The sequence below is a fragment of the Canis lupus genome, chromosome X (genome assembly GCF_048164855.1).
Source record: "Canis lupus baileyi chromosome X, mCanLup2.hap1, whole genome shotgun sequence".
In the NCBI taxonomy this organism is placed as follows: Eukaryota; Metazoa; Chordata; class Mammalia; order Carnivora; family Canidae; genus Canis; species Canis lupus.
The window spans coordinates 17,758,061-17,773,748 of NC_132876.1; the positions used below are offsets into that span (position 1 = coordinate 17,758,061).

The window sequence follows — 15,688 nt, forward strand, 5'->3', positions numbered from 1 at the left end:
TTAGTTAGTACATATCTTTCTTGGAGAAATCAGGGAGTATTGGTCAATGTACCTTCTGCGAAGTATGATCTTTCCTCTGTCAAAATAACTTATGCCTTTGGAGTAGTTTCAACAAGAACATTATACTTTTCACTAGTGACATAAACAGTACCTCTGAGCTATAGAGAACAGTTGGGAATGAAGTGTTTTCATGAACATAATTTATGTTTAACAGGGGCAGTGCTCTCACAAAGTGCAACTTTCCCACCCCAGCAGACAGAACTCTCCACTCCCAGGTGAGGGTAACAGTCGTGCTAACTCATCTTAGTCTCTCTCTGCCTGTGTCTCTGCCTCTCATGTATGTGTGATTAACTTTAGCCCTTTACCAACCACAAGAGTTCACATTATGTCCAGAGCACCAGTCATGGTGTCAGTGCATTTAGAAAGATGTTCACAGAGCACCTGGGTGGCTCAATTGTTTAAGCATCCAACTCTTGGTTTCAGCTCAGGTCATGATCTCAAGGTTATGGGAGTGAGCCCGGTGTTGGCTCTGTGCTCAGTGTGGAATCTGCTTCAGATCCTTTCTCCCTCCCACTCTGCCCCTCCTCACTTGTGTTCTCTCTCTCTCTTAAATGAATAAATAAAATCTTTTAAAAAAGAGATGCTCATTCCGAGCTAAAGTCCGAGTACCAGAAGTGACAGTTACACAGAGTGGAGAATATAAGCCAGCTTTGTGAAGGATCTAAAAAGCAAAGCGGATCCCCTTTCTCTCCTCTTCCTCCATGAGAGGGGGAGCCTTTGGCAAGCCTGCCCAGAGAAGGTGTTAAGGTGGCTGGTGGAATTCGAGGCCTACAGGAGGCGGGAACTACAGCATCCCACAAAGGCTACCCATCAGCATCAAAGGATCCACAGCATGACAGTGGGAAGCAGCCAAGAAACCTAGGATGCAGTGAAAGAGCTCCCCATGTGCGAAGCGAGTGGCAAACATGGACGACAGGTGGACACAGATGGGATCCTGGGATGACCTTTGTGCTCTGGATGAAAACTGCACGAAGCCTGTCATCTCATGCTTTGCAACAGAAGATAGGAATAAGATCCTCTAAACTTGAGGTTATCTAGTAAAAGGGGGCACAGAACTTTGGAGGAATGGCAGAAGAAATGGCATTTCCCATTTCCAACAAAACAAACCAAAGAACTACACACTGAACATGACAAAGAAGGGCTGTTGGTGCTGAGAAAGCCCAGGTACCAGGGATATGTACCATTCAAGCCGCATGCGAGCAGCCTCAGCAGAGGAATGAACTGAGTGCAATTAGGAACACAAATAATAATGGATGAAACCAGTCATGACGAGATACCTCAAAGTCCCTGTATTGACACGACAATCACAGTGATGATGAGGAGGACAGTAGAGTCACCACTGTAGACACAGATTAGGTTCCAGGTACGTTACTGAAATGTCATTGTTTAAGAATTATCTTGGGCAGCAGTGCAGCATGGGCCATACCTTGCAACCCATGCTCAAGAGGACCATTTTACTTCCTTTCCTTCAGTGCAGTGAACCCTAAGTGAGTGGAGAGGGATCTGTACATCAGCACATCTGCTACTCATTCCCAGCACATCAGTTCAGAAACTCCACCACAGAACACTGGAGCCCCAGAAAATTGGGGTTCCATGTTGTGGGTTTTCATGTAACTTATTAAAAGCTTGTTTCTGGGATCCCTGGGTGGCGCAGTGGTTTGGCGCCTGCCTTTGGCCCAGGGCGCGATCCTGGAGACCCGGGATCGAATCCCACGTCAGGCTCCCGGTGCATGGAGCCTGCTTCTCCCTCTGCCTGTGTCTCTGCCTCTCTCTCTCTCTCTCTGTGACTATCATAAATAAATAAAAATTAAAAAAAAAAATTTAAAAAAAAAAAAAAAAAAAAAAGCTTGTTTCTAACACAGCCCAGACAGATCCTTCCTGGTCCCTGGTCCTAGTGCCATGACATCATCCATCCTGGGAGACCAGAGCCATGCTCCCGGCAGTCTCAAAATCATGTTCCCCACATCAACCCAGTGGGAGAATCCACAGTCTCTGCATCTGTTCAGTCTAACAGTGGGCTTCCCTGTGTGACCACAGGTGTGCTGCCACTTTAGCATGATGACATTCATGGGGACCCAGAGCCGACACTGGCCCCAATTGCCCCTTTTCTCTCCTGTGACTCCATGGCTCAGGAAGCCAAGTGAGAATTAACAGAAGGCAAGTTCCATCAGGGCAGGAATTTTGTCCTCTTGTTTCAAGACTATGAATCAATTGACTACAACAGTGCCTGGCACATGAAAGGGAATCAGGAATAATTGTGGAATGAACCAATGAGTGATATAGCCTATGCTCTACAGAGTATTCACTCTTTCTACATGCCCACAAAGAGAAACACTAACCACTGGATGGCCCTGTAATGCAAACTCACTAGCACACCTTATCAACTGACATGTGATCACGGCACCAAGAAGGCCGGGCCCAGCTGGGAGGACAACACTGACTACAGAGGAGACCCTTTCAAAATTGGCCCCAGAACCCCCCTGCACTCATCTTGTGGAAGGAGCTGCCCCAGAGGCTGAAGCAGGAGCACACACGGCAGGGAATGGCTGCTGGGCCTCCAGATCCGGGTGACACTAGCCAGGTGCCCACTTTCCCCTGGTTGTGTCTCCCTGACTGGTCTGTAAAGTGGACATGACAATACTTTCCCCTCCCTGTGGGATCTTCTGATGACCACGTGGCAGGAAGGCCCTTTGGTCCTGAGCCCAGGGCGTGGCCATGAGATGAATGCTTCAGAGCAGGACCGCTGTCCACCCCAGAACATCCTCTCAGTTTTCATGGGGGCCCACCAACACTGTGATGCCTGACCCAGGCCCCCTCAGACCCCCTCTCAGTGCCAGACTCTGGACCAGGGTGTCAGGATACAAAGGTGAGCAAGTTAACTGTGGCCTTCGTCCTACTACCAGCTACAGCCACAGGACTTGTCCACTTGGCTTCAAATACATGCATGTGTGGGAAATGAGATCAGATGCACCTTCAGATCAGGGAGATTCAGCATACAGGAACTCAGGAAGGAATGCAACAGAGCTTTTGGGGACATGCAGGGGAGGGAAAGCCCTCCCCCCCCCCCCAGATTCCTCTGTCAGCATCTATTCTTGTCTTGGGTATTCTTGTCTTGGGTACACAGATGGAGGTAAATCTTTAAAATTATCAATATATTTGGGATGTCTGGGTGGCTAAGTCAGTAGAGCATCTGACTTCGATTATGCTCAGTTTGTGATATCAGGGTCGTGATATTGAGCCCCGCATAGGACTCTGCACTCGGCTCTGAGTTGGCTTGAGATTCTTTCTCTCCCTCTGCCCTTACCCCTGCTCATGCTCTATCACCCTAAAATTAAAAAAAATAAAATATTTTTAAAAATTTTATGTTTGTAACACTTTTTATTCAAGAACCTTAGCACCTTAACCATGTGGACCTGGCCTGCACTAGAAATCTGAGAAGCCTTGTCAGACAATCACAACTGGAACAGACTACATGGGGGAGAGGAATCCACCACCTCATCCCAGCTGGTACCACCAGAAACGTGGGGTCTCAGTAAACTCAGCATTGTCGCTAAACGTAAAAGATCTTGTCAAGACCTTATCCTGCTGCTCATATAAGCACAAAACATTTTTTGCATATTGTAGCATGACTTGAATCTTCTAGGAAAGCCCTACTTTGGAAACCAAACAACCACGCTATCACTTATTGTTTAGATTTGCTAACATGGGATGCCCCTTCCGAAAATTATACCATCAGCAGTGTTGGTGACTGTTGCCTTCATATTGAGACTGTACATAGAGGGGATGGGGGCACATGACAACCTCATGAGGTTTTCCGGTGCAGTCAAGCCCCAGCATGTGTGTTCATATGCTTATTCGATTATGACAAACTATGTTCGCTTTCCTTTATATCCTTTCTGGGCTCCACTTGACTCATGTTGGCAACATGTTCCTATAAGGAGCCAGATAAGAAACATTTTAGGCTTCGTGGTCATATCAGCCTGTCCCCTACTATCCTCCTAATTTGTTCTATAAAGCAACCCTAAAAAAATAATAAAATAAAGCAACCCTTTGGTCACATGGCTGTTGCAGTCAGTTAAGCATCTGACTCTTGGTTTTGGTTCAGGTTCTGATCTCAGGGTGGTGAGTTGGAGTCCCCCATCAGGCTCTACGCTCAGCCAGGAGTCTGCCTGAGATATCCTCTCCCTCAGCTCCTCCCCCTAGTGCTCATTCTCTCTCCCAAATAAATAAATAAACCTTAAAAATTAAAAAGCAACCCTTTAACAGGTTAAAACTGCCGCAGCTCCCGGGTATACAAACACAGGCTGTGGCCAGATCTGGCCGGCACAGCCTACCACACAATATTGATGTTACTGGAGGATGAATGTGGGTACGTCCCCAACCTATGAATATACAACCGTGTATCTAAGGGGACACTACAGAGTCTTTGTTGTAGGAAGGGACTGGGTCTGATACCCAGAGAAGTGAGCCATACACTGATCCAGAGATAGAAAGGACCTCCCCGGGATCCTGGGGTCCAAAAGGACATGGAGACAAACATCTGACCCAGAGCCGGCTGCCTCTACTCCTTAGCGGGGTCTCGTCACCAAGACACCAAAGGCAATGCCCACCCGCTGCTCCGCTAGCTCAGCTTCTGTGCAGAAGTCGTCTCTCACTGCTACAACTCTTCCTGTGTTCTGCAGCCCCAGTGGCATCTCCCGGGTCCCTGTCTCCATGGGCAGGATGGTTACGAACTGCAACAACACTAGCAGCTCCAGGAGCTGGTCCTTGGCGTGCATGCTGGGCCTCACCATTGGCAGCAAAGCTCCCAGAGTCCTTTGAAAGCCTGGGGGGAGGGGCGGCTGGGGCACTACACTGCCTGAAGCGCTGGCAGAAGGCTTCACAGGGGGCATCATAGTACTGAAACACAAAGCCCATTTTCAGGGAGGTCTGGATCGCACAACCCAGGGCCATAGCCACCCCCCTTCTGGTGAGGTACAGTGGCTCTGGGGCCTCCAGTCTCAATTCTGATCTGTTTCTTTTTGTAGGCATGGGGTGGAGGCACCCACAGCTGAGGAGAGGCCAAAATCAGAAAGGAGGAACACCAGTGGTTACCAGAGACCATTCTCACCTTCCCTACCTTGCTGACTTTCCACTACATCCCTGGTGCAGCAGCCCCTGGCCTTTCTATGGTTTTAAGAAGCTGATGGCAAGGCCATGGACTGGACTCACTTCTTAGAAAAATACACATACAAGTCCCATTCTGCATCTAAGTTCCAAAAGATACGTAAAATGTCCCAGCCCATCCACAGACCCTCGAGAACTGTGCTGTCGTCCTATGGGGAGCCACTAGAGACACACAGACATTTAAGTCCCGAGTGATGAAAATACCAATTCTGGTGCTAGCTACATTTCCAGTGCTCCCTGGCCATCAGTGTAAAACGTTCTTTCCACCAGCTGGGCTCTTGAATTTCAGCATGCTAAGGATACTTGCCTTAAGGAGAACCCACCACACAAGTACCAGTGTGAGACCCCACTGCCAGCCTACTGTGGGCTGTCTTCTGTTTCCATAGATATATATGGGCCACAGAAGAAGTGGGGGGCAGCACTCACACCTCTGCTGAGCAACCCTGAAGGTCCAGGTGGCTCTGAGTGACCCTTGGTCACCTTCAGCCATGGGCATCTTAGCTGCAGCCATGCCTCCAAAGGCTGCAAATCCATGAGCCTTCATTCTTCTCCACTCAAGGCATGTGTACTTCAGCCAGCATCAGCGTGACCGGCCTCCTGCTAGGGCATGCGAGGCTTCCTCGGAAGAAAAATACACCGCTACAGGGCGGGCCACCGGCCACCTGGGCTGCGTGAAGAACAAAGGACACCAATCACATTCCTCCTGCTGTGTCCAGGTGCTGTTCTAAGCCTCCTGCATAGGTCAGGTCCCCTGGCCTTCACCCAAAGCTAGGAGATGGGAGCTAGTATCATGCCCTGGGTACAGAGGAGGGGACTGAGTTTTGTGGCTCAGGAGCACTGAATAACTTGTCCCAGGTCACACAGAATATGCCAGAGGGTTATGGTGATGGGGCTAGAGTGGATAGCCCTTTCAATGCTCATGTGTACCAACATCCAAAGGTTCTTAGTGCAACATCTATGGCGACGCTGGTGGACACAGAGGTGGTCATGTGCATGTCTACACAGGGGTCAAGACCTGTATCCCAGCCCCCCATCCTCCACATGGTCTCCCTCTCTTTGCTCACACCCCTGAGGTACCCGGCCTCTTCCATGGATGGGGTGAAGCAGAAAACTACTCATGGCTCTTCCTGGCCAATCATGGAAAATGACACTGTTCCCATCCCATCCTTGGGCAAGTTTCTTTTTACAAAGAATGATTTCTGTCCTTGAGGGAGGGCGGGGTGGCAGAGGGAGAGGGAGGGAGAGACTGTCAAGCGCACTTCCGGCTGAGTGGGAGCCTGACCTCAGGACCCTGAGTTGAGGACCTGAGCTGACCCCAAGAATCCCAAGCTCAACCAACTGGCCACCCAGGCACCCCGCCCCCATGTGCCACGCCCCCGTCCCTGGGAATGTTTCTGAAAGGACAGCCAGTCTCTCTCCTTGTACCATTCATCAGCTCCCTCAATTTTCCTGCTGCGATCGAAAGTTCATGGAAGCCAAGGGCAGCTGCCTGCCCTGGCCTAGAGGAAGAGCTCCTGCAGGGTGATTGCTCCTCGTGCTTGCAAAGCATCCAGGAGTGGCCGCCTTGGGCTGTGGACCCTCCCTAACTGCTGGGCCTCAGAGCTGTCAGCCCTCCCCACACGGGTCCCAACCCTCTAGCACGTTCACCAGGGCCCTGATAGTACAGCTGTCCCTCCATCTGCTCTCCCACAGGGCAACCTCACTGCACTCCGCAGTTTCTCCCCAAAGCCGCCTGAGAGAGCCTGCACTTGCTAAGCCCTAGGATAACAAGGCTCTGTACAAAGCCGGCACTCGGGGAAAGGCGGAATGGCGAAGGGGATGCGTCTAAAAGCCAGTGACAAGTCGGCTGCCTGGGGCGGGGCGAGGGTGCTGGCGAGAGTGCAGGAGCGGGCGCGGGAGTGGCCCCAGCAGCATGTCCCAGTGCCCCAACGAAGGGCACTACTCGCCCCAGACAACCTCGGAAAGGCCTGGCCAGGTCACGGGGAGCAGCGTCACGGAGTCCGGCGGGACAGAGGCAGGCCGCGTGTCCTCTTTCCACGCGCCTGCCTCCCCTCCTTCATCCCCGTGCCCTCTTTCTGTCCACAGGCCGCTGGCGGTGACCTTTTGAAATAGCCTAGCAGGACTGGAGCTCGGCCGCTCGCGTCCCTGCCCTCTGGTGGCTCAGGTAGGTACTGCGTCGGGGCGAACAACTTTCCCTGGTGCCCCAGAGGCCTGCCTGGGGCATGCCGCCAGTCACTTTTCCCTGAGCTCCTTGGAAGGACAAAGGCACCTAATGGGTCGCTGCAACTCGCGTTAAAGCCCAGGCCAGGACTGGAGGTGACCAGGTCCCGTGGCTTTGGGGGATAAAAGGGGCCCAGATCCCTAGGCTAGCATCTCTAGTACACACAGGGCCCACCATGAGCCACCCTTTTCCTTTCCGCACCTGGTGACACACAAGGACCTGCATTTCATTCCTTTCCTTTGTCTGGTGAGGCACAGGGACCTTCTTTGCACTGCCCCTTGCATTCCTGCTCCCAGGGACACGGGAGGGACCCGCCTCTGGTTCCTTTCCCAGGCCTGGGGATGCACAGTGGCCTTGTGCTGTCTCTTCTACCTGTGTCCTCCCTGGGCAGTTGCTGTGTGATCTGAGCCACCCAAGGGAACCCTGCCACTCCCATCAGGGAGTCCATGCCTCTGGCTCCAGGACTTAGGGCCTCCAGGTTCTCTGGCACTGGGTACAGTGCTGCAGGGGGCCAGGGGGTAGTAGCCAGGCGGCCTCCTGATGGAAGCCACTAAGGCAGGGTGGGAGAGTCCTCCTCGTGGCACCAGGGCGGGACCAGCGGGGTTCTCCCCCATGTGCCAGCTCATATGATGGCCTGGAAGCAGAGAGGCACAGGCCAGGATGGAGGCCCCACTGTCTCCTTAACTGGGGCCCAGCACTCTCTACCTTCCCCTGTGCTGACAGGAGGGGAGGGGGAAGTTCTTGCAAGAGCTTTTTAAACTTTGGACTTCTTAAATTTAGATTTCTTCACCACACCCAGACACCCTCAGTTATTGGCTCTAGCTTGGGCTCCAATAAGGGCATTTTATTTTTATTTTTAAAGACTTTATTTATTTATTCATGAAAGACAGAGAGAGAGAGAGAGAGAGAGGCAGAGACAGGGGCACCTGTGGATTGAGGTCTGCCTTTGTCTCAGGTCTTGATCCCAGGGTCCTGGGATATAGTTCTGCATCAGGCTCCATGCAGGGAGACTGCCTCTCCCTCTGCCTGTGTCTCTGGGGCAAGCGTGCGTACCCCTGGAAAAGAACTGTTTTGACTGTCTTCAGCAGGGGAAACAACAGAAAACTTGTTTCAGCTTCTGCCTTTCCTCCCTCCTCCGCCTCCTGAGGATGACCTACCCTGTCTTCCACCCCTAGCTCTGGATGTGCATTTCTGGTCATTCAATTTACTTTTGGCCATGAAGCCTAACAGGCTATGTGTATGGTTTCCACTCCCTTCTTTTTCTTCTTCTTTTTTAATTTTAATTTTTCCCTTTTTCTTCTGTCTGGGATCCTCTATCGGTTCCTGGAGAGAGTTATCTCACTCTTAGCTGGGAATATATCTTTTTTTTTACTTCTTTATAAAATACAACTCCTGTATCATTGCCCTGGACTTTGGGGGAGAGGGAGGGCTTTTCCCCATTGAACGATGAAAAGATTCATCCTGATATGAATTGACCTTTTCTCCCCCTCACGAAACATACCTGAAATCAGGATTTTTATTATGATGGATGACATTTCAGAGAAAATGTGATAGAATTGCACAGTTTGTTAATATTTGGTTTATGATATTATATATATAAATAATTGGCCAGAGTTGTTAACATTCTCTCTATAAACTCTTGTTTTTATCTGTTTCAAAGGTGGGGAAAAGCATAATTCTTTTGCAAAGGATTTATCTGATGATATAAAGGTTGAATTGATATGTATGTTTGTACGTATATACATATGTATGTATTATAGGAATCATCTAACAAGATGATGGAGGCTGAGAAATCCCAAAATCTGCAGTCAGCAAGCTGGAGACCCAAGAGAACCAAAGATGTAAGTTCCAGTCCACAGGAAAGAGCAGACCAATTGTCCAAGCTTAGGGAGTCAGGCAGAAATTCCCTCTTACATGGCCTTTTGGTCTATGTTGGCTTCAACTGCTTGGGCCAGGCCCACCCATGTTGGGGAAGGCCAGGTGCTTTACTCCCTCTACGGATTCAAATGTTAATCTCAACCAAAACTGCCCTCAGACACATCCAAAGGAATGTTTGGCTAAATGCCTGTTCACCCCATTGCCCAGGCACGCTGTAACCTAAAATTCACCATACCTTCCTGAACTGTGCGGTCCTAGCAGAATGGTTTTCTTTTCTGTCTTCCTAAAGGATGGGCTGGTTTTAGGAACTGCGAAGAAACAGGCATCAAACAAAGTTTCATAGCCTTGATCCTCCTAATATGATGTGCAAAAAAGAGAAGGATGACTGCATGTGCGTGCATGTGCACACGTGCAGCCCACATCCTTTGGTGTTGCCTTCTCAACTGCCTGCAGTGCGCTCTCCGCCTCCTCCTGAGAGGCAGGGCCATCCTTCGGCACCTGAATCACGTTGCACTTCCAGGGTCACCAATCCTGCTCTTGGCTACTTAGCACTTCCTGTGTCCTAGGCTTCATCAGGCAAGGCTCAGCAATTCTGGCCTCATCTTTTCTTTCAGGACCTTTAATATGTAAACGTAGCTGCAACCTGAAAAATCATACCAGGAAAATAAAATGCTAGTCAGCCCTTCTGAATCATTGCCCATTTAGAGAAGTAACTAACTCACCTCCGTTTTGCTTCTCCCAAGTCCATCTGTAGCCGTGACTGGATGATGGGTGTCTCTGTCCCTCCCTAGCCAGCACTGTAACAGGACCCAGATGAGTCCCAAGGAGATACACTCTAATCCTCCAGAAATGTTTGTGCAGTTGGAAATTCACAAGTAGTTAAATTAGATGTCTGTAATTATTCAGTAGTTCTTTCTTCTCCATTGCACAGTACACTTTGTAAAGTCAAAGGCCTATGTGCTTTGCTTGCCCTGTAATGTAGTGCCTGGTACACACAGTAGGTACTCAATAGATACTCTGCACAGACTGATCCTTTCCTTACACAGATGGATGTCCCATATTGTTGGTTTCTGTGAGGAGAGTTTTCTCTGAAAAATTAAGCCAAATGAGGTCAAATTATGAGAAAAGCAAACTGAACATCACTGGTTCCAGTTTGCACCTTCCTCTCCCCTCTTTCTCATTGTCCTCTGCTTCTCAGTAAGAAGGAAAATCACAGAGCCTGTGCTCCCTTCTTACACTTGGCACAATTGGAAAGTAGGTGAGAAGGCAAACTCCTCAACCCCATAATGAGAATGGTGGGAATAATAACCTCGGATATGAGTAAGCCGATTCGTAATTATAGTGTGATTTCATAGCTATAAATGTGATCCTAGAAGCCATTCAGTAAAGTGAATGAAGCAAGTACGATTACTTCAGAGAGGCAGAAACCAAGGATCATTAGAGAAATGTGACTTGCTCCAGGACTTGCAAGTCAACAGAAAGCATGGACACCCAGTCGTCTGACCTCGGACTCTTATTCTAGAATCCTTTCCAACTGGTCACACCACACCTTAGCACTTCAGTGGAAGAAGTGAATACAAATGCTTCCTAACATACCCATGTGTATTGATTTGTGAGGACTGCCATAGCAGTCCCAGACCAGGGGGCTTCAACAACAGAAAGTTTCCATGAGATTCATGACGTCATAGCCACATACCGAATTGATACTGGTCTGGCTTCCCAGAGCTCCTACACTAGGCCTGCAGGTCTGTGTTGTCCTTACTTGCATCGGATAGACATGCAGAGGCCATGACTTTCTTGCATTAGGACTCTTGGTGTCCGACTCCCATTTAGCTGTCTCTGCTTCTCATTTAGATTCAGAGGAAGTAGGGGCAAGAATACGACTCACCTCCTATTGGCTACATGGAGAACATAAAAATAGTTGCAGAGTAAGAGGAAAAATGTAAAATTAGGGCTTTAAGGAGACTAAAAGGAGACATGGTATATGACAGAAAAGAAAACATTCACAGCCTAATTATAAATCATTGAGAGCTTACTTGGGAAAACATGGAGGTGTGTGTTTACCTGGCAAACATTCAATGAGCACCTTTTGTAAGTCAGGCTTAGCTGTGGACCAATGTATCAAATGTGATCCTTGCCATCTTGGGGCCTCAGAATAGACTGAAGGGAGCCACGAAACGAATAATCAGTGGAATTCAGCTTCTTAAGTACATCAGTAGTACAGCCACGTATGAATCATCCGCCTTGAATTAGGTAGCAACAAACAAAAAGTTTCATAAAATTAAAATAGTGCTGGTATCCACAAAGAATTTTGAAAGTAAAGAAGGTACAATTTGTTTTTTGGGTTTAATGGTGGGGGGCCTGACAAGTGCTAGGCGTTTTAGCTCTTTAAAGCATTTTCTGGCTTTCTACTATGTACCAGGTCCTGGGCTAACTATTGAAGATGAAAACACTGAATAGAACACCTTTGCTTATTATAAAAGAGCACACAGGGATGCCTGAGTGACTCAGTCAGTTAAGTGACCAACTTTTAATTTTGGCTCAAGTCATGATCTCAGGATCATGAGATCAGGCCTCCACACTGCATGTAGAACCTCCTTAAGATTTTCTCTCTCCAGGGACGCCTGGGTGACTCAGTGGTTGAGCATCTGTCTTTGACTGAGGGCATGATCCCGGAGTCCTGGGACTGAGTTCTGCATCGGGCTTCCAGCATGGGGCCTGCTTTTTTCTCTGCCTGTGTCTCTGCCTCTCTCTCTGTATCTCTCATGAATAAATAAAATCTTTAAAAAAATATTTTCTCTCTCCAGGGCGACTGGGTGGCTCAGTCAGTTGAGCCTCTTGGTTTTGGGTCAGGTCATGACTCAGGGTCATGGGATCTGAGCCCCACCTCCAGGCTCCATGCTCAGGAGAAAATCTGTTTCCCCTCGCCCTTTGCCCCTCCCCCCCAGTTTGCTCACTCTCTCTCTAAAATAAATAAATGCTTTTAAAAAAGTCTCCTCTCCTAACTCTGGGAAACGAACTAGGGGTGGTAGAAAGGGAGTGGGCAGGGGGTGGGGGTGACTGGGTGACGGGCATTGAGGGGGGCACTTGATGGGATGAGCACTGGGTGTTACTCTATACGTTGGCAAATTGAACACCAATAAAAAAATAAATGTATTAAAAAAAAGATGAAAAAAATTAAAAAGTCTCCTCCCTCCCCCTCTTTCCCTACCCTGCTCTCTCTCTCTCAAAAACAACGAAAAAAATAAACAACAACAACAAAAACAAAACAGAGAGAGAGAACACACAATAAAATGGAGGCAGACATTAATCAAACATCTTATAAAATGTGTTGTTCAAGAGTTGACCACGGGGACACCTGGGTGGCTCGGTGGTTGAGCATCGCCTTTGGCTCAGGACGTGATCCCGGGGCCCTGAGATTGAGTCCCGCATCCGCTTCCCACAGGGAGCCTGATTCTCCCTCTGCCCATGTCTCTGACTCTCTCTCTGTGTCTCTCATGAATAAATAAATAAAATCCTTTAAAAAAAGGATGGGAGAAAGTTGGTATTTTGATGACCATGATGTTGGACAAAGAGTGTGTCTCTACTCGAGTCTCTTAACTTGCTTACCTCTGTCTGGCCCCTTCCAACCCATCCTGTACACTGCTTTTCAGAGTAGAACAGGGTGAAGTTATGAAAACATTCTTTTTTGAATATTCTTCAGGAGATCTCCAATGCTTTCAGTATGAAGTTCCAATGACTTAGTTTAGGACACAAGATACTTCCTGATCTGGCCTCTGCCTACTTCTCTAGCCTCATCTTTGTCCACTTAGCCACAAATGTATCTAACTTCTAGATATATCAAACTTCTTAACATACTATTTTGAAAATCTAGCTTCATCCAAGAACTATTCTTTTTTTCTAAATGTCTCCCTTTTATAAAATCTAGTAAACTCCTTTTCACCACTTTCTGAAACTCAGTTGAAAAATCATCATGTCTTTTATAAACACTTTATTTCTTCCAAGTTTGCTTTAAATATGTCCTTTGTGCTCCAAAAGCATTCCTCCATGGTCAACTCTTTTTTTAAAAAAAGATTTTAGGGATTCCTGGGTGGCGCAGTGGTTTAGCACCTGCCTTTGGCCCAGGGTGCGATCCTGGAGACCCGGGATCGAATCCCACATCGGGCTCCTGGTGCATGAAGCCTGCTTCTCCCTCTGCCTGTGTCTCTGCCTCTGTGTGTGTGTGTGTGTGCCTATAATAAATAAATAAAAATTTTTAAAAAATAAAATAAATAAAATAAAAAAAGATTTTATTTATTCATGACAGACACACAGAGAGACAGACACAGGCAGAGGGAGAAGCAGGCTCCCTGAGGGGAGCTTGATGCAGGACTCGATCTAAGGACCTTGGGATCAGGACCCAAGCCAAAGGCAGATGTTCAACCAATGAGCCACTCAGATGACCCAAATCTTTCCCATCCTTTTTTTTTTTTAATTTTTATTTATTTATGATAGTCACACAGAGAGAGAGAGAGAGAGAGAGAGAGAGGCAGAGACACAGGCAGAGGGAGAAGCAGGCTCCATGCACCAGGAGCCCGACGTGGGATTCGATCCCGGGTCTCCAGGATCGTGCCCTGGGCCAAAGGCAGGCGCCAAACCACTGCGCCACCCAGGGATCCCAATCTTTCCCATCCTAATATCCTTCTCACCCCCACATGACACAGGTGGGGCTCATATGCTTTTTTCCAACCTCAAAAGTAGACGAATGACCAGAGGCCTAAACAATCAAAATACCTCTTTATCATCTTAAACCCTTCTCACTCTTTAGTCAGCATGTAGCCCAACCCAAATGATAAAATGGCTTTTGCTGAAGCCATCAAGAAAGATGCTTATGGGGCACTTGGGTAGCTAAGTGGTTGAGTGTCTGCCTTTGGCTCAGGGCGTGATCCCGGGGTCCTGGGACTGAGTCCCACATTGGGCCCCCTGAGGGAGCCTGTTCTTCCCTCTGCATATGTCTGTACCTCTCTCTGTGTGTTTCTCATGAATAAATAAATAAAATATTTTTTTTTAATTTATGATAGTCACAGAGAGAGAGAGAGAGAGAGAGAGAGGCAGAGACATAGGCAGAGGGAGAAGCAGGCTCCATGCACTGGGAGCCCGACGTGGGATTCGATCCCGGGTCTCCAGGATCGCGCCCTGGGCCAAAGGCAGGCGCTAAACCACTGCGCCACCCAGGGATCCCTAAATAAAATATTTTTAAAAAAATTATCTAACTACATTGTTCAAGTTTAAAATGTTAATTGTAGTCCCAGGGTAAACCCTTAGAAAATCACTTTATTTTAATTTTTTTAAAGATTTAATTTATTTATTCATGAGAGACACACACAGAGAGAGAGGCAGAGATACAGGCAGAGGGAGACAATTATAGACATATGCACACCTTACTAGAGTCCCCAAATATATGAAACAATATTTGACAAATTCAAAGGGAGAAATAGTTTTACAATTGTCAAAAATTTCACTTCTCTCTTTTAGTAATGGATAGAACACCCAGACAGATCAATAATGAAATAGAGGACTTGAACAACACTATAAATCAACTTGACCTAACATACATGTATATTCCACCCCCAAAATGTAGAACATACATTTTCATGTTCACATGGACTCTTCTCAGGATAGAGTATATGTTAAGTCACAAGTATATAGCCCACTTTTTGAGTTATTAGGTTTTTTTGCTGTTGAGTTGTAAGAGTTCCTTATATATTTTGGATGTTAACCCCTCATCAGATTATGGTTCACAAACACTTTTCTCTCATTCTATAGGTTTCCCTTTAACTCTGTTGTTTCCTTTGCTATGCAGAAACTTTTTAGTTTGATATAGTCCCACTTGTCTATTTTGGCTTTTGTGGCCTGTGCTTTTAGTATATTATCTATGAAATCATTGCCAAGACCAATATTATGGAGCTTTCTCAATATGTTTTCTTCTAGGAGTTTTATCTTAAGCCATATATTTAGGTCTTGAGTCCATTTTGACTTGATTGTTGTGTAAGGTATAAGATACGGGTCCAATTTAATTCTTTTACAATGTGGATATCTAGTTTTGCCAATACCATTTGTTGAAGAGAATATCACTTACCCCTAGTGAATTCATAGCACCCTTGTCAAAAATCAGTTGACCATATATACATGGATTTATTTCCAGGCTCTCTATTCTGTCCCACTGGTCTACATATCTACTTTTATGCCAGTACCATATAGTTTTGGTTACTGTAGCTGTGTGACACATTTTGAAATAAGGAAGAATTATGCCTCCAGCTTTGTACTTTTTTTCCTCAAGATTGACTTGGCTATTCATTGTCTTTTATGGTTCCATATGAATTT

At 47.3% G+C, this 15,688-nt stretch overlaps 1 protein-coding gene across 8 annotated transcripts in view; it reads right to left on the bottom strand.

The window, feature by feature from the left end:
• ZNF75D (zinc finger protein 75D) overlaps positions 1 to 15,688 on the bottom strand; it is a 63,851-nt gene that overhangs the window by 22,336 nt on the left and 25,827 nt on the right. Inside the window, exons 6-7 of one of the 8 annotated variants that reach the window (XM_072816854.1) lie at positions 11,390 to 11,568; positions 9,561 to 11,223 (exon numbers count right to left, since the gene is read on the bottom strand). The exons of 5 other annotated variants lie outside the window; for them this stretch is intronic. In XM_072816854.1, coding sequence (XP_072672955.1) covers positions 11,561 to 11,568 — 8 coding nt within the window. In that variant the 3' untranslated portion in view covers positions 9,561 to 11,223; positions 11,390 to 11,560. Of the gene's footprint in view, positions 1 to 9,560; positions 11,569 to 15,688 lie in introns of all 8 variants that reach the window. 2 more of the 8 variants (XM_072816853.1, XM_072816852.1) reach the window with 2 other exon arrangements.